The 21,473-nt window shown below is 41.2% G+C and overlaps 1 protein-coding gene across 28 annotated transcripts in view; it reads right to left on the bottom strand.

The window, feature by feature from the left end:
* The window catches only part of LOC102936124 (BTG3 associated nuclear protein), a 420,839-nt gene that overhangs the window by 139,628 nt on the left and 259,738 nt on the right, over positions 1-21,473 (bottom strand). For 18 of the 28 annotated variants that reach the window (XM_037877649.2, XM_037877637.2, XM_037877648.2 and 15 more), the window contains 3 exons: positions 17,585-17,728; positions 11,726-11,931; positions 4,551-4,605 (listed from right to left, as the gene is read on the bottom strand). In XM_037877649.2, the coding sequence (XP_037733577.1) occupies positions 11,860-11,931; positions 17,585-17,728 (216 nt within the window). In that variant the 3' untranslated portion in view covers positions 4,551-4,605; positions 11,726-11,859. Of the gene's footprint in view, positions 1-2,093; positions 2,213-4,550; positions 4,606-9,740; positions 9,803-11,116; positions 11,932-17,584; positions 17,729-21,473 lie in introns of those variants that run through there. The other 10 variants (XM_043526268.1, XM_037877624.2, XM_043526267.1 and 7 more) reach the window with 7 other exon arrangements.

Here is a 21,473-nt window from a genome sequence, read left to right as displayed (position 1 = left end):
CTAGGGCAGGTGCAGCAGGGTGGAGCTGATGGAGCCCATAGCAGCTCACAAACCCAGTGTGGTGCTTGCATCCCCCATCACAGTGCTCCTCCTAGCCCGACAGGTTGCTCCTAGCCTGGATGTTGAGGGCAATCTGCAGGCCATTTGGAGAATACAAGCTCAGTGGCTTCCATGCGGAATAACATCCAGCAAGGGTGTCTAGGTTCTTAGGGCAGTCATACAGCGGAGGCTGCAGAGTGCATCCTCCCAGCTACAATTTGTACCTTCCCCTTTTGGAATTATCAAGGCTTGTGTAAAAAGAGGCCTCTTAGATCATCTGGGCCATCTCCCAGCCAATGCAGGATTGTCCCTGCAGACAAGTGCTATCCCAGGGAGCCTGCTTGGGGCCTGGAGTGGCCCTGGAGGGATCTTGCCTCAGTTTCCCTCCAAGGTCCCAGAAATAATTTACTCACAGCAAAGGGTCTTTTAAGTGATTAGTCCCCCTCTCCGGGGATCTAATTTATTAAACACCATCCAGCTCCCAAAAGAGCCCCCATTCCCACCCCCAAAGTTCAGGGTTTCACAGCCTTCCTCTTAGGGACTCTGCCCTTTAAGTACTAGCCTCCCCAGCATAGGCGCCGACTCCATGGGTGCTCTGGGGCTGGAGCACCCATGGAAAAAAATAGCGGATGCTCAGCACCCATGGGCCAGCCCACAGATCAGCACCTCCCGCTCCCAGCGCCTCCTGCCTGCTATGGATCAGCTGTTCAGCGGCATGCAGGAGGTACTAGGGTGAGGGAGGAGCGGGGGCAGGAAAAGGCAGAATATGAGTGGGGGCAGGGCCTGGGGCAGAGTGGGGGCAGGAAGAAGCAGGGTGGGAGTGGCAGTGGGGGCTTGGAGGAAGTGGTGGGATCTGGGGCGGAGCGGGGGGTTGAACACACAGCCGCCCCGCCTTGCCCCCCCCGGGATCTGAGTAAGTCGGCACCTATGCTCCCCAGCTTACTCTTCCCCCCTTAAGCTTAGAGATTTGCACAGCCCTTCTTCTAGGGACTGCGGCTTTAAGATCTGGCCTCCCTGGCATATAACTCACCCTTCCAGTTTACAGGGTCACACAGGTCTCTGGCCTGGAGCTGTATCCTGGTTGATTTCCTCCCCCACCCTGGCTTTAATAGCTCATTCTCTCTGGTTGGGCTTGCAGCCTTCTTTTGAGTAACCCAGCCCCCAGTCACCTGACCACTTGACCCTTCCCAGGTGGGTCTAATTACCCCAAGCCCCTCTCTGGGCCAGCTGGGAGAGAGGGGAGCCTTGCTCTGCCCATTCTCCAAGGCTCCTGGGCCCTGGCCCTTAAAGGCACCGTGGTCTGGGTTTTCCTACACCCGTGTTCTCCCAGATGCAGACTGTTCCCAGAAACCAACTTCCTTTCTCCAAATGACTGAGTCAAGGCCTTCCTCTGCTTGCCCTGGACAGATGGAACAGAGTAACTACCTCCTCTAACCTTAAAGGGCCAGTACCATGCTACAGTTCCCTACAGGACGCTATCTCATGTTTGCTTAACCTAGAGCTGCATATCCCAAGACATGAGGTTCCAGTCCCATCTCCTAAATTAGGGGAAAGAGTCCTGCAAAACCTACGCAAGCTGAACTGTCTGAGCTGCACACATATCAAGGCCTAATCACACAAGTGGAGCTGAGCATCCCTCGGGCTGTAAATTTATAGACTCACAGAGTTTAAAGCCAGAAAAGACCATTAGATCATCTACCCTGGCCACATGTATATCACAGGCCATTACTTTTCACCCCCTTGTCCCTGTATCAAGCCCAATAACTTGAGTTTGACTAAAGCACAATTTGTGTTTGGCTACAGCAGATCTCCAGAAAGGCATCCAGTCTTGGTTTGAAACATCAGGAGATGGAGAACCACCTCCCACCACTGCCCTTGCTAGTTTTGTTAAGTGGTTAACACTCAGTTTCTAATTTGAACTGGTCTGATTTTAGCTTCCTGCCATTAACTCTTGTTCTGTCTTTCTCTGCTAGATGAAAGAGCCCTTCAGCACCAGTACTATCTCCCCAAAAAGATACTTATACACTCTAAATCAAGTCGCCTCTGAGTCTTACCCGGTACTTATCCCTGTGTTTGAGGACATGATCACTATACATTGCATAGACAGGTGCTGTCCCAGGATGCTCCCTTGTGGCCCGGCATGGTCCTGCAAGCACCCTTCCTCAATTCCCCTCTGAAGTTAAAAAAACAAAGCAAAACTCTCACTTTATACCCAGAGCTGTTGAAACACTATTCCGTCTCTCTCGGGGTCTAATTTATTCTGCTCTCCCACAAGAGCTCCCCTGTTAGATTCATGGTTTTACAGTCCTCCTTCCTGGGGCCTACCCATCCCCAGGGCTGCAATCTCTCCCCTTGGATACTGGGGTTACACAGCCTTCCTTCTTGGGCATGTGTCCAGACTGAGCATTTCCCTCAACAGCCTCCTGGCAGCTCCCTTGACTGAGCTTGGAGCCTCCTTTTGAGTCACCCACCTGCACCTGGTCAATTAATCAGTCTCTTGAACTTCCCAGCTGGGTCTAATAACCACTAACACCTGTCTGTGCTGGCTGGGAGAGAGGGGACCCTTGTCCCAGCCACTCTACTGACTCCTGCTATCAGATCCTTAAAGGACCCAGACACTAACTGCTCACTGGAACCATCTTCCTCTGTCCCAATTACTGCTACATTTGCTTCCCTGGACATGGAACAGAGTAACTGGCCTCTCAGATTATCTTCTCTGGCCTTAAAGGCTAGTGCTGCAATATACACTGATTAATGCAGGAAAGATTCAAAGGGGCTCAGATCCAAATGCCGCCAAATCCTGGGAAAATTGAGATTCCAGAACAAACTTTGCTAGTCAGGTGCATATCTGTAGCACCAAGATGGCTCATATTTATAAGGTGTTGTGCACACTCACTCGACTCAGTCACTGCCAAAAGAGAGGGAGAAACTTAAATACTCAGAGCTAATCAGAGCAGAAGGATTAGGGTGGCTGGAATGGAGATATTTGCATATTTAAAGTGACATTATTGAAAAATAAAACTACTGTTAAATAACAGCAGTTAGGCAAGTCAGACACTCACGACCAGACGGAGAGCAGGCAATTTCAGAACTGTCAGGGGGATGGGCAGGGGAGACAAAACCATAGAGCTCTGCACCAGGATGATCCAGGCTCTCTGATTAAGACTCCTGTATGTCGTTGTTAAGCGCGTGACCCTCAGTTAGGAGTAGAAAGACAGTTGGGTGGATGGGGAGGTGCAAGGGTGGAAATGGGGTGTGTGGGAAAGAAAGACCATCCCTGAGATCATGATTTTGGTTGCCATCTAAGACCCTAGATTGAGAGAGAAGCTGCCTTCTCTGTGCAAGGTGATTTACTGTTTATCAGCATCTCATTGTCAACAGGGATGCTCGGAAGGTTTAATTTTGCTACAGTAGGCAGCTCAGGGGAAATACAAAACTGGTTATATTAATAATTAATGGCTGACACACACATTCCAGCTGTGACATTTATCCTGGCTGTTAAATACGCCAAGCAGCAAGAGAGAGCACTCCCCATGCACAACGTAAAGCCGACAGCTGTTTTCTCTGTTAAAAGCTGTTTGGCACCCAGCAGCCCATGGGTTTATGATTTATTTTTTTTAAATTTGAAGTAGTTGACCTAACTTCTCTGGTAGGATCAATGCAGTGACAACTGTTCTATTTTTTCATCGGATTCAAAAAGAAATATTATTGAGAAAGGGGGAGAAACATCCAGGCAAAGAGAGGGGAAAAAGCAGCATTGTTCAGCTAAAAATGGAATCTGAAGTTCTGAAGGGAGAGGCATGGCTGTGCCAAATTCAGGCAACAAAGGCATCTAGGCAGCTTATGTGTATGTTGAAAAAAATGACAGTTCAAATTTGTATTTCACACACACACTGGGCTGGTGCTGGCCAGCTCCCCAACTTCGCCTTGCTTCTTCAGGAAGCCTGCAGTAAATTTTATATCTAGTTCACAGTTTAAAATGAGATTATTTTTAGACATAAGTTTAGGAAAGGTATTTTTTCCCCTTTGGAAGTGGTTAACGGGAAAGTCCCTCTGGTTTCCAGTCCCCTGCTCCAATTCCAGGTTCTACGTTATGATGCATAGGGCAATCTGGGAAGCAAAGGCCAATGAATCCTAAATACAAATGAGACTCATAGAGGGAGCTTGGCTTTAAAAAGTGGGGAGCCAGGGGGTAAGCAGTGATTTTGTTTTCAAAATTAAATACCATAGATGTTCAGACTGTGACTCACAAAGCGAAAGTGAATAATCTCTCCTTAGTTAGTTTACACCATGGATAATGGTGCAGAGGTGTCAGGTTTAACTCAGAATTTCCTAGCTTTTGTTGATCTGTTTCACAACCAGATTATTTAAAGATTTTTGTTGTGTTTAAAAATTGAATTAAAAATTTGAAAGAAAATATTCCACCAAAGGCTATTTAGTGGATAGTCATTCAGGCTCACTCCAGTCTGCTGGACAGTTTGTTAAAACACTTAAAAACATGCATTTTTTACCTGAAAACTAGATGAGGTTCTGGGGTTTTTCCAGTGTACTGGATAACTGTAGTATCTGTAACAATAAGCAAAACCTTAAGCACATTTTCTTAATTATTCTTCTATGTATTTAGCTCAAAAAACCAAATTTGTTTAAACAATATTGGAGAATCATTTTTCTTCACCAGTTTCTTTTAAGCATTTTTTTTCTTTTTCATAGAAAACAAGCATGAGAAAATTTTCACAACTGGAATACATCTTGTTTAAAAAAAACAAAGGACATGTAATATTTGCTCTTGATCAAGATTTCCCATGTAAAGCTGCAGCTGAGAGCAAATTCTTTTTTGTCCATTTCCAGCCAAATATATCCTGCTGCGGAAGAAAACATTATCAAAAATCCCAGGGTACTTTTTTGAAAGAATAGGGGTGTTAACCCCAGTGTTCTGGCCAAATTGTAAATGGGTAATTACATTCCAACCACTTAAATTCTCCCTGTAATTTCAACTTGTTGCAGGATTCTTTACCGCTGTACCTAAGTCTTATGTATTGTTGTTGTTCATTGTTAATTAGTTGTGCTTTTGTGGGGCACCAAGCATTTCCTATACGTACTGTCAAACTGTGTTTAGTTGAGAGATCACTTACCTTAGCTTGTACCAATACATTCAAAAAAGAAAAGGCCTCAATTTACCCCAAACCCCAGAGTATCTAAATGACTTTCACATCCCCAGTCTCATCCAAATAAATGAATTTGACTGCAGATAGCTGGTCTAAATCAGCAGAACTTGTAATGTGCTTTAGGATCCTTTTGGACAAAGGGAGCTCTATAAATATAAGATCATTATTATGTCTGACATTTAAAAATGCAAGAGGCACACAGATTACCAAAGAAATAACTGTCTAAAATCAGATTCTGCAAGGATTTTTTTTTTAATTCTAGTTGCCACATTGCACTTCCTAATGCAAAGCTCACAAGAAGCTCTGTGAACCAGATAGTCACCAATGCAGCAAGCAGGATTCAGAGAGATGCATTTCAGGTACTCCCCGATTGAAACAAGTATTTACCAGGGGTTTGGTAAGCATTCCCTACTTTAAAGGGATTCTAACAGGATTAATAGCCTAAAACCAAACCTAAGGAACAAATTTAGCTGTCGTTTGGGTTACAACAGACACGGTGAGCCATTGTCTATTCTACCGCTGCCACTTTTGCAGCACAGAGTGACACTGCGATAAATCAAAAAAAGAGATTTTTTTTTTTTAGATAGTTTAAACTTGAGCTCCAGTCCATCAAACTTTAATACACTTGTGGTTTGATGCTTCCAGTGCAGAGAGGTCTGAACTGTCATTGACTTCAAGGGGAGAGAAAGATTGTAGGTCTTCAGAGGTGCTCCGGTCCCGCAGCAAATGCAGTCCTGGGATGTGGAGATCAATCTCACCTCAGTCCCAAGATTCCTAAAACTTCCTTTTACTTATTATATTTTAAAGCATTTTGTGATGTTTTCATTTTGTCTTCAGTACTTACACAGTGATGCATTACAGAATACCAGGAGATGATTCTCTGCTCTGATCCCTGAGCTTAAGTTCTGAATCAACTTGTAGAAACTTTCAGCTAGTGCACCATTAGAAACCATAAAAGCTTGACTTATTGCAGGAAGTTTAAATGCAGCTACCTCACCTTTCCTGTTCCTTTGGCTTCTGTTGCACATTGCACGGGCTCGCAGACTTTGCAAAGCCCTCCACGGATTTCACTATTGCGTTCAGTTTTACATACAAGGTGTTCAGAGCTATGCTGATGGGCAGCAGTATAAAATTCTAAAACAGGCAGACAGAAGGGATGAAATCTAGGACCCACTCAAGGGTCAGTAGGAGTTTTGTCGTTGACTTCAATACAGCCAGCATTTCACCCTGTGGAATGTAACCTATTGCTTAAATCAGCCTCTGTACCAGATGACTGGAGGGATGGCTAATGTAACACCAATTTTTTAAAAAGGCTCCAGAGACAATCCTGGCTATTACATACTAGTAAGCCTAACTTCAGTACCAGGCTAATTTGCTGAAACTATAGTAAAGAACAGAATTATCAGATACATAGATGAAAGCAATGTGCTGGGGAAGAGTCAACATGGCTTTTTATAAAGGGATATCATGCCTCATCTATCAGAACTCTTTGAAGATGTCAACAAGTACGTGAATAAGGGTGATCCAGTGGATATAATGTACTTAAACTTTCAGAAAGCCTTTGACAAGATCCCTCACCAAAGACCGTTAAGCAAAGCAAGCAGTGATGGGAAACAAAGGTTAGGAATAAATTATCAGTTTTCACAATGGAAAGAGGTAAATAGCGAGGTCCCCTAAGGATCTGTATTGGAACCTGTGCTGTTCAATATATTCATAAATGATCTGGAAAAGGGGGTAAAAAGTGATGTAGCAAACTTTGCAGAAGACACAACATTACTCAAGATAATTAAGTCCAAAGCAGACTACAAAGAGTTATAAAGAGTTATAAAGAGTTTAGAACCCATCATTTTATATGTATAGATGTGCATTACTTTACGCTTATCTACACTATATTTCATCTGCCATTTTGTTTGAGCAACAAAATGGCAGATGAAATACAGTATAGATAAGCGTAAAGTAATGCACATCTATACATATAAAATGATGGGTTCTAAATTAGCTGTTACCATCAAGAAAGAGCTCTTGGAGTGACTGTAGATCGTTCTCTGAAAACATTTGCTCAATGTGCAGCGGCCGTCAAAAAAGCAACAGAATGTTAGGAACCATTAGGAAAGGGATAAATAAGACCAAATATCATAATGCTACTATATAAATCTATTGTACGCCCACACCTTGACTATTGAATGCAGTTCTGGTTACCCCTTCTCAGAAAAGTTGTATTAGAATTGGAAAAGGCTGTGATCCAGAAAAGCACTCTCTTAACTTTAAGGACAAATCCCATTGCCTTCAATGGAATTACTCACATACTTAATGTTAAGCACATGCTTAAATGCTTTGCTGGGTGAGGACCATAGAAGCCCTTATTAGTTAATGGACAGACACACTCTGATTTAGCTGGGTTTTGAATCAGGCCTCTAATGGTAAAAGATCTCAAAGCATTTTTCATTATTATTGTAGATATAGCACCAACAATGTGGTAGGAATTTTAGACATGTGTGAATAGAAGCAGTGAAATCCTGGCCCCTTTGATAGCAATGGAAAGAATCCCATTGACTTCAAAGGGGCCAAGATGTCATCCACAGTCTCTGCCCAGAAAAGCTTCAAGTCTAAAGATTATTAAATAATACAACACTATTCAGGCATTGTTTATCCCATCGGTCATAAGGTGAGTTGCTGACAAGACTAGGACTTACTCTGTTATAAACATTCTCTCTTTATGAATAACTGCAGTCACATGTTATCAATATCTGCATCCCCAACAAAAGGAGTATGGTGAACAATCCAATTTAAAAAAAAATTTAGGATGTTAAAGACGTTTTATTGCAAGGGAAAAGAGCCATTTTCTTATTAAAAAGGCAGAGACCGAAAATAATGAGGGAGACATAACAAGAAAGCTTCATTCCCAACTGGCCTGCTTAAAAGGTCAAGCCACCACCACTTTGGACATAAATAAAGTGAAACAAGGCTAATTTGGCCTCATTCAGAGCCAGGCAAACTGTAAGGCCTCACAGAGTTTTTGATCACTATGGCCCCAATCCTGCAATGAACTCTACACGGACAGACCACTGCACTGGCACAGAGGCCCATTGCAGCTCTTTACAGATGCAGGGGTCCATTGGAGGGGAACTCAGTTTAGAATTGAATCCTATGTCCTCCCATGCAGGACTAATATTATTTGTATATAGTAGGGCCCACGAATAACCGGCTGCTTTCTAGACATTCAAGAAAAGATGGCCCTTCCTCAAAGACCTGCTAATCTAAAGACAGAGGCTGGGGGAAAGGGAACAACCAACAGAAGCATCTGATCCAGCACTACGAAAAGGAGGATTGTGGCACCTTAGAGACTAACCAATTTATTTGAGCATAAGACTTTCCTGAGCTACAGCTCACTTCATACTCAAATAAATTTGTTAGTCTGTAAGGAGCCACAAGTCCTCCTTTTCTTTTTGCGGACACAGACTAACACGGCTGCTACTCTGAAACCTGATCCAGCACTGACGCCCTTGTTCTCTGAAGTACTATTATTTATACTGTGGTACTGCCTACAATGTGTTACGTGTTAGCCAAACACAGGGGAAGATATAGTCCCTGCCTCTAGGAGTGCACAATCTAAATATCTGAATCCGTAAGAGAACCTTAATATTCTTTTCCTATTTATTTTAAGTGATTTGCACTCACCCTGATCAGACAGCGGCCAATGCCAGGTGCCCCAGAGGGAACGAACAGAGTAGGTAATCATCAAGTGATCCATCCCGTCGCCCATTTCCAGCTTCTGGCAAACAGAGGGCAGGGGCACCGTCCCTGCCCATCCTGGCTAATAGCCACTGATGGACCTACCCTCCATGAATTTATCTAGTTCTTCTTTGATATATATATACACTGGCGCACACACACACACACGCGCGCGCACACACACACACCTATCATCACTTTCATCCTCTCCAAAAGCGTGCAGTGCTCAAACGGTTAATGGAAAATCACTTGACACCAAGCCTTTGCCATCGGCTCCATCTTGTACTCTAGCTGCAAAATGCAGAGAGAGAGAGAGAGAGAGAGAGAGAACACTATGGTTTAAATGCATATGTGCTGCGTTTACACAATGCAGCATGTGCACTTGTTGTTTTCCTCAGGTCTCAGAGCAGGGGGGAAAGGCAGCGCTTTCTGATGGAGAGCATGAAGGTTTTACCTCCAACAGGAATATGGTAAGGGAGGATTATGTAGCTTTATCCTCAATAACCAGCAGCTTCACCTTCCCAAGCTTCTTCACTGTCACTTCCAAATAGTGTTTTCTTATTAAACAGCCACTCTAAAACATGCAGGAATCACTGTATTTTTAGGCTTCCCTTTGGATGCAAAGTTATTTAAACATCACCCAGTTTGGGAAGCACTATTAAAAATGAAACTGGCCAGTAGCCATATTCTTTAACCTGTTGTAAATGTACTTTTGACAGATTCTGGCTGGTAATTTGTATTGTACTTGTGCCTCAGCAAATATCCTAATGAAAAGTGTGAACTTACAGTAAACTTATTACTTACCAGGGACAATATTTGCAAGAAATCTTGGGTGTTGAGGCCTACAGCTCCGGAGGGATGTTTTCCTAAGTTAAGCCAAATAGAATTTGTGGCTATGTCTCATTCACTAACATTTTAATAGATATATAATATATTATCTGTCAATAAGAACCTAGCTTATTCAGTTACAAAAATAAACAACTATACTTTTCTCATTGGCTGAAACGCACAAGCAGGTCTGTTCTCTATTAGCCAATAATGGTCCTGAAAACAATATCTCTTCCCTTTAAATTAGCTTACTAAATAAACACATCTGGGGTGAAATCCTGGCTGTGTTGAAATCAGTGGGAAAACTCCCATTGACTTCAGTGGGGTCAATATTTCACTCCTGGAGGGGTGGGGCAGGTGGAGAGGTGGCCTTTGAGGTAACTGTGGACCTGCTCTATTTTTTGAAACTTTTTAGCAGAGTAAGCCCAGAGTGCCACAGGAATGTAAAGGGATGTAGGAAAGTCTCTTACAGAGACAGATCAGTGATTTCAAGATCATGAATACTACAAAATTAGACCTCATTACTGAACTACTGAATCACAAATCTTAGAGAATGATTTAATCTAAAGGGCACTACTCAGCTGGCTCAACACAGATAAAGTAATTGGAATAAATAACTAGATCAACACCTCCTGAGAAAGCAACCCTCATATCTCATAAAGCATATGTGGCAGCAGCAGAACAGATTCCTAAGTAGAAAACATCTATCCAGGAACCATGTAGTCAATAAAAAGAGCAAAAATGAACAGAATAAGGCTGGGGTTTCAAAGAGGATTGACTAAAGGAGTCGGGTGACCAACTCCAATTTACTTAATCCCAGCCTAAATTCTTGACAACGAATCATCTAACCAGGTTTAACCCACACCCACTTACCTATTGCTCACAGAAAGTACAAAGTGCACCATTCCCCACAGGGCTGGAGGCAGGAGTTGGGAGTCACTCCAGGGAGAAAAATTCTGAGGAACCCTCATAAAGTTTGGTTTGAAATGGCTTCATAAATTTACTGGTAAGATGCAATTTGCAGACTCTGAAGCTCAGAAAGTTTCACATTGGAACAAACCAAATTTTTCCCATGATGGAATGCCACTGCAAATCCATAGACTGGGGTTTGGCTAATGACAGCGTCATGCCTATTTGGTGGGACCAAAGTAAGACTAGACCTCATCCTCCCTGTAGACTTTACTTAGACTCACCTCTGAATTTGGTACTAGACTAGACTACCAGCAGACTCTACAGACAGCAGATATCTATAAATATTTCACAGCTATAGTGTTATAAAAATAGCCAACATAAAATGTGTTCTCACCTAAGGATATACAATGGGGGGCTATGGGGAGAGGGAAACTACACTGTTCATAAATACACATTTATTTGATTCTTTAGAAATGCATAATTACAGCATTTGATAGCATTTTTTCCTTAGAAAAGTAGTTAAGCAACAATACAAACAAAATTGTTAGTCTTTTGCAAATACAATTTTTCATTACACTGAACAGAAATCACCAGCAAAAGGCTAATACTTGCAGTATGGGTTTTGTTTTTTTTTTAAACATTTTCTTTTTTTGTTATAAACACCTTAGCAAATAAAAAAAGCCATTTAAACAATGAAAAATATTTGAGCTCTTGATTTTCTATATGTGATAACGCACGTACTGCAAAGCAGCAATGTGTTTGATAAGAGAGCTACGGACATTCAGTGGTATGATTCACAGAAGAAATGATGGGATAAAACATTAATTTGGCTTTAATGTTTTGGTTGATTAGATGTTTTTCTTTTTCTCATAGAGGGAATATTTTTCCTTAAATACCTAAGGGATGAACCTGTATATTTAGAGGGCCAACTCCTCAGCTGGTGTAAAGTGATGTAGTTCCACTGAAGTCAGAGCTACACTGATTTACACCAGGTGAGGATCTAGCCATGTGTGTAAAAACAAACAGACCAACAGGACAGTGATATTTACAGGAGACGTAAATGAAAATGTCTGTTAGTCTGATGGTCACATCCTTTCTCCTGTTGTTGTACGTGGGCGGCAGCCTTTAGCTTCTGACTGTGGTCACTGGCATCTGGATCTATGAAGCTTCCACAGTTCCTGCTTTACTGGATCTGGATTGCTCCGTGTTCTATCTGCATTTCTGGCTGGATAGTTGATTGAAGGGAATCTGTGCTCTATGGAAAGAAACACACAAAAAAATGAATTAATATTTTACTTCATATTAACTTCTTAATGCAAGTGCATTAAAGAAGATGCTAAAAGCAAGTTACTCAAGATCTTTAATCCCCGCCCCACCACTGACTTGCTGTGTGGCCTTCTATACCAGTTGCTTCACCGTCTCCCCACCTGAGAGAAAGGGATCATGTCACTTACCTGGCTCACAGGAGTATAGGGAAAACTGCTGAGTACACATTTGTATAGCATTTTGAAAAACACAAAGCTAATAAAAATGCAAAGTGTTGTTAAAACACTGTATCTTTTTTGATGCTAAATATTTTATTATCTTCCTTTTGGCCACATATAAATCTCAATTAATTACCAGATCTTCCTAATGGGTCCAAAATTAAAGGAGTTTATTTTTCCAAAGATGGGCAGAAGGTGCTTTATGCTCGTACAGAAAGGGGAATACTCTATACTGTTACAACGCGCCTTTATACTGGTATAACTCCATCCACACTAAAGGTTGTATCAGTACAACTATTTCAGTAAAAAGAATCAAACCCCTAACCAAAATAGTTACACCAACCCGAAACATGTGTGTGGATCAGGCCTACAATGGAATTGAAATGGGAGTTTATATAAGTTTTAGCGCAGTAGCATTCCACCTTTACCGTGTACAATGGGCCCTTTTATATACTCCTCCTAGGGTTCTCAGACAACACAAGACAGGCACATTTAAGTACAATTCACACCTAATAAACAAGGTCAAATAAGAATATAAGTACTGTAAATAATCCTGGTGTTTTCTGGGAAATTAACTTTCTCCCTCTAGAATGAGGCCAAGAATTCTCGACTCCTACAGAGAGGAAATAGACCTGTATGAACAGGATTAAAAGAAAAACAAACCAAAACCCCATACAACCGGTTTACTCTTAAAAAGAAAAAGAAAAAAAGATGTTTGCGTTAAGAATGTGAGTTATTCACATATTGGTCCAGTCAAGCGAGGCCTCCAAGTGAGTAGCTAACGTGGAGAGCCTCAGGGGATTGTGCCCGAGATTCTGCATGAAGCAAAGTGAACCTAGATTGTCATATAAGTTGTACCTTTGAGCTAGCTGATGTTCTGGGAACAGGACAGGATGCAAAAGCAATAGAGTAGCAACACTGCCATTACAGGAAAAGATACTTTTTGACACCCTATTTACTGCCCTCTCTCTCCTAATAAGGAAAAACTAGCGTCAACACTTGGGATGGGGCTTCAGAGAAACCAGGAGTGAAACACAGCTAATGGTTTTCCGACCCAAACACTTTGCTGGATGGTAGTGGCTTATTCAAATAAAAATACTGTGAAGTTCAACTTGTCAAAGATTTCTTCTTAAATTAAGCTTTCACTGTGAAATTAATTCTTGCCTGCTTTTGTGTGTTCTGTTGCCAGTAATTACATGTAGCTACAATTTTTTCTCCTGTGGAATTCTACGAGTCATTTGATTGCTTATTTACTTGTCCTATATAACAGTGCCAATCAGGAGAATAATGCTAACAGCTTGTCAACCGCTAAGCTTTAAAGCTACCACCTAAACACCTGGAAAAAAAATCTGTACCACAAGCACTGACTATATATCCAGGATTCAGGATATCAGGCCAGAAGTACGAGACTGTTTGAAGGGCTTACAAGTGAGCTTACATTGTGTGGTTTCCCCCCCATGTTAACCAAAATTTGACCCCCAATCAGGAGATTTCAGTGAAAAAAAATAATATGTGATATTACCACATTTTGTTCTTGCAAATTAATATGTCAAGAATCATTAGAGTTTCTATAAGTAAATAATACAATCAGGACATGAAAGTATGCAAACTACTTCTAGTCCCTGAATATCAGCCAGATGTCAACCCGACCTTTGGACATGCAGTTGCAATTTTGTGCCTGCAATGCACTGCCGACATACTAGTAGTTAGATGTCTAAGTACCTGATTTGTGAGCACAAATTACCAGTTAGACTTCTAGTTATTAACACTTGTGCCTTAAATTAACTTGTAAGTACAAAACTGTGCTGGAATAAACTGAAATTAGTATTGAACATCAGGGCAGTCGTATCTGCTTCAGTTCAACTCAAAGGAGTGATTAATTTCAAAGGAGCCTCATTTCTGCCTCTAATTTTACATGTGCAACCTGGCATCCATAAACAATAAGGCACAGTTTGGAAGGCACAAAGGTGAGAAATTAGAGGCTGATTTTCAGACCTGAAGTAAAAAGAAAAGGAGTACTTGTGGCACCTTAGAGACTAACCAATTTATTTGAGCATAAGCTTTCGTGAGCTACAGCATGTATCCGATGAAGTGAGCTATAGCTCACGAAAGCTTATGCTCAAATAAATTGGTTAGTCTCTAAGGTGCCACAAGTACTCCTTTTCTTTTTGCGAATACAGACTAACACGGCTGCTACTCTGAGACCTGAAGTAGGTATTCACATATGATGTTTTGAACTTGGAATTTGTGCAGGATGCTGGATTTTGGCCCTGTAGGACAACAATGAGGGCCACTTTTGAGAAGCTTGGATACAGAAACAGATTCAAAATGTTTGAGAGCACGAAAGTATCTCTGCATAGAACTTTCTGGAAAAATAAATAATACATGTTGCGGCTGCATTACTGAGCTAAAATGTGCATTTAATATTTTTCCCTTTATCCAATCAGTTCATTTCCAGCAATGCAGGACCACTCCATCATTTCAGCCAAACTGGTTATTTGTTTATGAGTTCATAAGTAATCCATACATTTTAAGGTGATGCAAATATTAGGTTCGTTTTACTAATTTACTTTTATAGCTCCTTAGTTTTTAGTCTGTGTAAACTAGGAAATATTTACCGTGAACTTATTTTTAGCCTTTTTTGCATTTCTTTCCATACCCCTCTTGTTTTACATTCCTTTCAGTTTATCTACAACTTGGTATAAATCTCTGAGGTTAGCCACAATGTAAAAACCTAACACAGTGCAAAGTGTCTCTGAAAGAAAGTGACTCCTTTTGTGGTTGCCAATCGTGTGGGAGACAGATGCCTATGTTTACTGCTGGACTCGACAACCAACTGCCTGTCAGATCTAATAGGTGAGAGGGATGATAATGTCACAAAAAAACGGCTCCCTAACAAATTCAGTGGGAAGTGATTTATGGGACCCCTCTGGGGCCCAGATCTGGAATGGCAATTTACTATGAACAAGCACCTCTGAATGTGTGATGCAGCAGTATTTTATTACTTGGATAGAGCCAGAAGTGTGCATGGCACTTTAAAGGTTTAAAATAAATAAATATGGCAAGAGCCCCGTACTGAGAAGCTTATTGTCTGCGACATTTGTGAAAGACACTGCAATCCCATGCAGTATCTTTGGGGACTGTTGTTTGAAATTTATGAATGATTTATGTAGGATTGTGTTCTACTCCATGGGGAAGGGTTATCACAGCTCCTCCAGGAACTCAAAACAGACTCAGATGAGCTGCTAAGGGCACTTCTACAGTTAAAATGCTGCATCGGTGCACCTGTGCTGCTGTAGGGCTTCATTGAAGATGTTAGTTAATCCACCTCCCTGAGAGGCAGTAGGTTTGTTGGCAGGAGAAGCTCTCCCACCGACATAGCGCTGTCCACACGGAGGGTTAGCTCGCTACAATTACGTTGCTTAGGGGGTGGATTTTTCACGTCCCTGAGCGACATAGCTATGCTGATATAGGTCTGTAGTGTAGACCAGACCAAAGACTGTAAATAACTCCAGAGAGGTACCATGCCCTGAGGTGATTTGCATATACCGGTTCAAACTTGGTTTTCCAGAGACCAAGAGACAAAGAAAGATGTTTGGCTGAGTTTAAACAGACTCCGGGCCTTCATTTTGAGAGAGCAAATGGATGGGATCTTCTGTACAAGGGGAGACCCCAACCCTTGCTGAAGGCTTGGAAAGGATATTGTACTACTAGCCTCCTCATGTGGAAGATGGGCAATTTCTGGTATGTTTAGTAAGCGTATGGGACCTTTTTTTGTTTTCATATATTTTCTCTGTGATGCTTTTGCCCTAAGATTAAGTGTACCTTGCTTTGCAAGAGCCATGTGGTCATTAGTAAAAACACTATTTTTGTCCTTATTTATTGTACGTTATGGGTAGAGAATGTACAGGAATATTTTGTTCTAACATTGGTTTGATAATTTATTGGGCCATACAGTCCCTCTCTGTTAAGGCATAGTTCTAGCTATATTCTTTTGGCATTCAGAGGCCCTCAGGCATAGGGGAATCTATAAATAAAAATGTATAATTACTATTTTTTTTTTTCCAGTGGCACTAAAACACCAGAAAGCTCCTGGACACAATAGACCAGCTTCAGGTTACATGTCAAGGCTTATGGCTCTCGCACATCATTCTGAATATACACACTTCCAGCACACCTGGGAAGGGTTTCTTTCCACTCATGACAAAATACGCTGTCAGCAGCAGACCTTGCTTATTACACCCCTGTATTCAAAATTCATGTGAAAGTCAGGCCATTTAAAACTCTTTTGTTCCTGCAACCTCAACCTGCATTCACTCCAATCTGAGTCCAGGATGCTCTGCAACACGCAGGAGGCCCTCAAAAAATCAGGACTTTGGTTTGTAAACTGAAACTATTTTTTAATCTTAACAGTCCAAAACTCGCCGGTCAAACTGGTAAACTTCAATACACATACACAATATTGGAGAACATCATAACTTACAAAACGCAACATTTTCTTTCCCAGAGAGCTGATAAAGCAATTTTTTGCCCATTTTGCAGCCAGGTTAGACATCCCCACAAAATAGGGGTTTACAATAGGAACAGTGACAAAATCTAACTCTAGAGCCAGCTAGTGGCACTGCTGTCATAACACTGTACATGATATGGCAGGCAGCTCAGTTTGTATTCCTTCTGGGCTCCTTTGAGCAGTGTTGGGAGTAAAGCAACTACCTTAGAAAATCTGACACTGTTTGAGACCAGCCTCACTTTGTTGCTGTCAGCATCAGTCACTGCTTTGAGCGGATGAAAAATTAGGCATGTACTCTTGGTGAGTGACTGTCGGGTTGCAGTCAGATGGCCTGAGATCACTGCCAAGTTCAAGTATCTTTATATTTCCTGAGAAAAACAAGAGTTTTCTACAGCCAGCTACACGAACATTCATGTTGGCATGAAAGATAATGCCTCCATTTTAAAAGAGAGCCTCAAGTGCTTGCTTATAATTGCTAACACTGCAGCTGATGTCGGAAACCCAGGCAGTAGATCAAAATGATTGAAGTACAGGCAGGAAGGGCAGGCACCCTTCAAGAAGACTGGACTTGAGAACCTCAGGCTGAAAGAAGCTTTCCTGATATGACTCCAGGCAAAAATCTTCCTCCTGTCCTATCAGCTTGGTGTTCCTCTTTTACTGATTCAGGAAAATGATGATGACTAAAATGACTATTCTCTAGGGGCACTCAAGCAAGGACTCAGAGGTAGGAATAAGGCCAGGAATAGTCAAAGGCTGTTTATAAATGGAGGCACTCATTTTAGGAGACATTTTTAGAGTTGAGAAATTGCGTATTCTAAACCCTAAGGGAATGGAATATTTGTGGACAGAAACATAGTTACGCTGACAGGCATTTGCATCTTTTTAAGTACTTTCAAATGGGAAAAAATACATACTTGATTAGTAGCAGCGTGGTCTGTCACTGGTGCCAGCTGGACGTATTGGACCTGGATATCACTCCCTTGGAGTGGGGATCCATCTACGCCCCCAGATGCAGGATCTGCAGAGGCAACAGCTATCAACTGAGCACCGTGTAACACCTGCAGACAAACCAACAGAGAAAGTATCCTGTAAATAACCATAATTACAAAGGCATTGTGAAACATCTGTAACTACAAAACAGATGTGAGACCAAAACGACAACAAAAGAACCCCACCAAAAAACTATCCATCAATAATGGTTAAGTTAAATTGCAAGGGTTTCCAAGAGAATATGGTATTCATACTGAAGGACAGTTAGGCCAGAAGCATTTTGTTGTGCTTTATAAAATCTGGATTCCTTCAGTTCTTTAGTGAAAGGGTTAACAGCCAACATACCTGGAAACGTTTACTTTGCTTATGATACAAAACAGTTCTATATTCAAAATGTATCAGCACTAGTGACGGAACAAAACCATCCCGAGGGATTATGCTAAATACTCCAGGTTTCATTTCTTTAATTAAAATAAAACCACCTTTGATTAACAAAAACAGAATGAGGCTGTTCCTCTAACAGGTAATAATATGTAGCACTTACACACTGCTTCCTATAACTAACTGCTGAACCTATTTTCCTTGTAACGAGTGCACCCAATTCCCATTAGTCTAGTGGGAATTACACCAACATTCTGAGGAGAGAAACAAAATGGAACACTGGTGTTTACATCATGCTGTTCTGTGGCCCTAATCCAAAGCCCAGTCAAGTCAATGGGAGCCTGTCCATTAATTTCAGTGGCCTTTGAATCAAGGTGTAGAATCAGAGGCCCTGCCTGAATCCCAATAGGCAGAGGAAGATCTCTGCCCAGGTCTCCTATAAATGTAATAAAGCAGCACTGGGGACTAACATCCCAAGGACACCTCCAGAAGAAACCCAGAAGCTCTACATAAACTGTTCAGTGAGAAGAGAAGAGGAGGTAGAGCCCTGCAGCCAGTGACCAGAGTGCTGTGTTGTAATTAACCAGAGCTGGGGCTTTTTCTGCTAGATTTTATGTTTGCATAAAAACCTTTGGCTTCATTTGTTATTATAGATGTATCCTAAAGCCCATGATATGGGGCAGGAGAAGGGCTTTGAAGGGATGACTGGCTCTTGTTAATGGACCAGGTGTCCGATGCCCCTAGCTTACAAGGATATACAGTACTGCTAATGCCATAGGCCATATTTTCACAAAATCTGCAATTTTTTACATTCTTAAAATCACTTTGGAAAAGATAATTAGTAGGGCTGTCGATTAATCACAGTTAACTCAAGCGATTAACACAAAAATATTAATTGTGATTAATCACAGTTTTAATTGCACTGTTAAACAATAGAATACCAATTGAAATTTATTAAATATTTTTGATGTTTTTGTACATTTTCACAAATATATTGATTTCACTTGCAACATAGACCAGTGGTTCTCAAACTAGGGCCGCCGCTTGTTCAGGGAAAGCCCCTGGCGGGCTGGGCCGGTTTGTTTACCTGCCATGTCCACAGGTTCAGCCAATTGCGGCTCCCACTGGCCACGGTTCGCTGCTCCAGGCCAATGGGGGCTGCGGGAAGTAGCACGGGCCGAGGGATGTGCTGGCCGCCCTTCCTGCAGCCCCCAAAAGAAACAGAATTTTTCAATTCACCTCATACGATACCGTAATGCAATCTCTTTATCGAGAAAGCACAACATACAAATTTTGGGGGTTTTTTTTGTTACGTCATGTCACTCAAAAACAAAACAATGTAAAACTTTAGAGCCTACAAGTTCACTCAGTCCTACTTCTTGTTCAGCCAATCACTAAGACAAACACATTTGTTTACATTTACAGGAGATAATGCTGCCAGCTTCTTATTTACAATGTCACCTGAAAGTGAGAACAGGTGTTCGCATGGCACTTTTGTAGCCGGTATTGCAAGGTATTTATGTGCCAGATATGCTAAACATTCGTATGCCCCTTCATACTTTGGCCACCATTCCAGAGGACATACTTCCATGCTGATGATGCTCGTTAAAAAAATAATGCGTTAATTAAATTTGTGACTGAACTTCTTGGGGTAGAATAGTATGTCTCCTGCTCTGTTTTACCTACATTCTGTCATATATTTCATGTTACTGCAGTCCCGGAAGATGACCCAGCACATGTTGTTTGTTTTAAAAACACTTTCACTGCAGATTTGACAAAACGCAAAGAAGGTACCAAAGTGAGATTTCTAAAGATAGCTACAGCACTTGACCCGTGGTTTAATAATCTGAAGTGCCTTGCAAAATCTGAGAGAGACAAGGTGTGGAGCATGCTTTCAGAAGTCTTAAAAGAGCAACACTCTGATGTGAAAACTCCAGAACTCGAACCACCAAAAAAGAAAATCAACCTTCTGCTAGTGGCATCTGACCCAGATGATTAAAGTGAACATCGTGAAAATGCGTCGGTCTGCACTACTTTGTGATCTATCGAGCACAACCCCTCATTAGCATGGACGCATGTCCTTTGGGAGGGTGGTTGAAGCATGAAGGGACATATAAATCTTTACGTGCATCTGGCACGTAAATATCTTGCGACGCCAGCAACAACAATGCCATGTGAACACCTGTTCTCACTTTCAGGTGACATTGTAAACAAGAAGTGAATAGCATTGTCTCCAGCAAATGTAAACAAACTTGTTTGTCTGAGTAACTGACGGAACAAGGAGGAGAACTGAGTGGACTTGTAGGCTCGAAAGTTTGACATTGTTTTATTTTTGTATGCAGTTATTTTTTGTACATAATTCTATATTTGTAAGTTCAACTTTCATGATAAAGAGATTGTATTACAGTACTTGTATGAGGTGAATTGAAAAATACTATTTCTTTTGTTTTTATAGCACAAATATTTGTAATAAAAAATAAATATAAAGTGAACACTGTACACTTTGTGTTCTGTGTTGTAATTAAAATCAATATATTTGAAAACGTAGAAAAACATCCAAAAATATTTAAATAAATGCTGTTCTATTATTGTTTAACAGTGTGATTAATCGCAATTAATTTTTTTAATTGCTTGACAGCCCTAGTAATTAGGGAAGTGTATTACATCTATATATATTTTCAAAAATATTTAACAGCTATTACTCTGGTGCTGAATGTAATACCTTATTGGGGCCAGCGGTGATAACTAATGAAGGGGTTATAATTCTAGTATTGGCTATTGTAGAGGCCTTGAATCGGTTGGCCAAGTTATGTGAGAATGTCAACGGAACAGAACATTCTTACAAAAGAATGGTCTCTTGCTGCTGCATAAATAAGGAGACAAAGCCAAGATATTCATTCTCACAGCCAGAGACATTAATTTTTTGACAATATATTGTTACAGTGAGTTCCTACTGTACAATAAATGTGTAGATTTAATGATTATTTCTAATGAATATTTGTGCTCAATGAATCATTATAGATCTGCATGCTGACTGCTTTAGGTTAGGTTCATTGTTGGCTCTGAGCAATCAGAAACCATCTTACTCATTACAGAACAGTTTAAGTATGTGCTTTTATGATAAGGAGAAGTGAGAGGTCAGAATACATTTTGGGCATATCGAATCAATAATGTCTCCCCAATAATCTCTTCTTTGAAACCTATACCAAATGCTGAAATAATTAGCTTCCATATGCTGTAATTTGTACAATAAACTTTTCAAACCACACCGATCAGCAGATTTAAACAAACAAAAAACCAACAACAGAGAACAAAGAACAAATAATTATCCTAGCCCAGGTTTTTATAAAATTTGATTTCTCAGTTGTGTCCAGGGGGAGGGCCACAGAGGAGTGGGGATAAAAGGAAGTGACCTCCTAGAGCAGGGGTAGG

The sequence above is a fragment of the Chelonia mydas genome, chromosome 12, assembly GCF_015237465.2.
Source record: "Chelonia mydas isolate rCheMyd1 chromosome 12, rCheMyd1.pri.v2, whole genome shotgun sequence".
In the NCBI taxonomy this organism is placed as follows: Eukaryota; Metazoa; Chordata; order Testudines; family Cheloniidae; genus Chelonia; species Chelonia mydas.
This window is presented reverse-complemented; position numbering and strand designations above follow the sequence as displayed.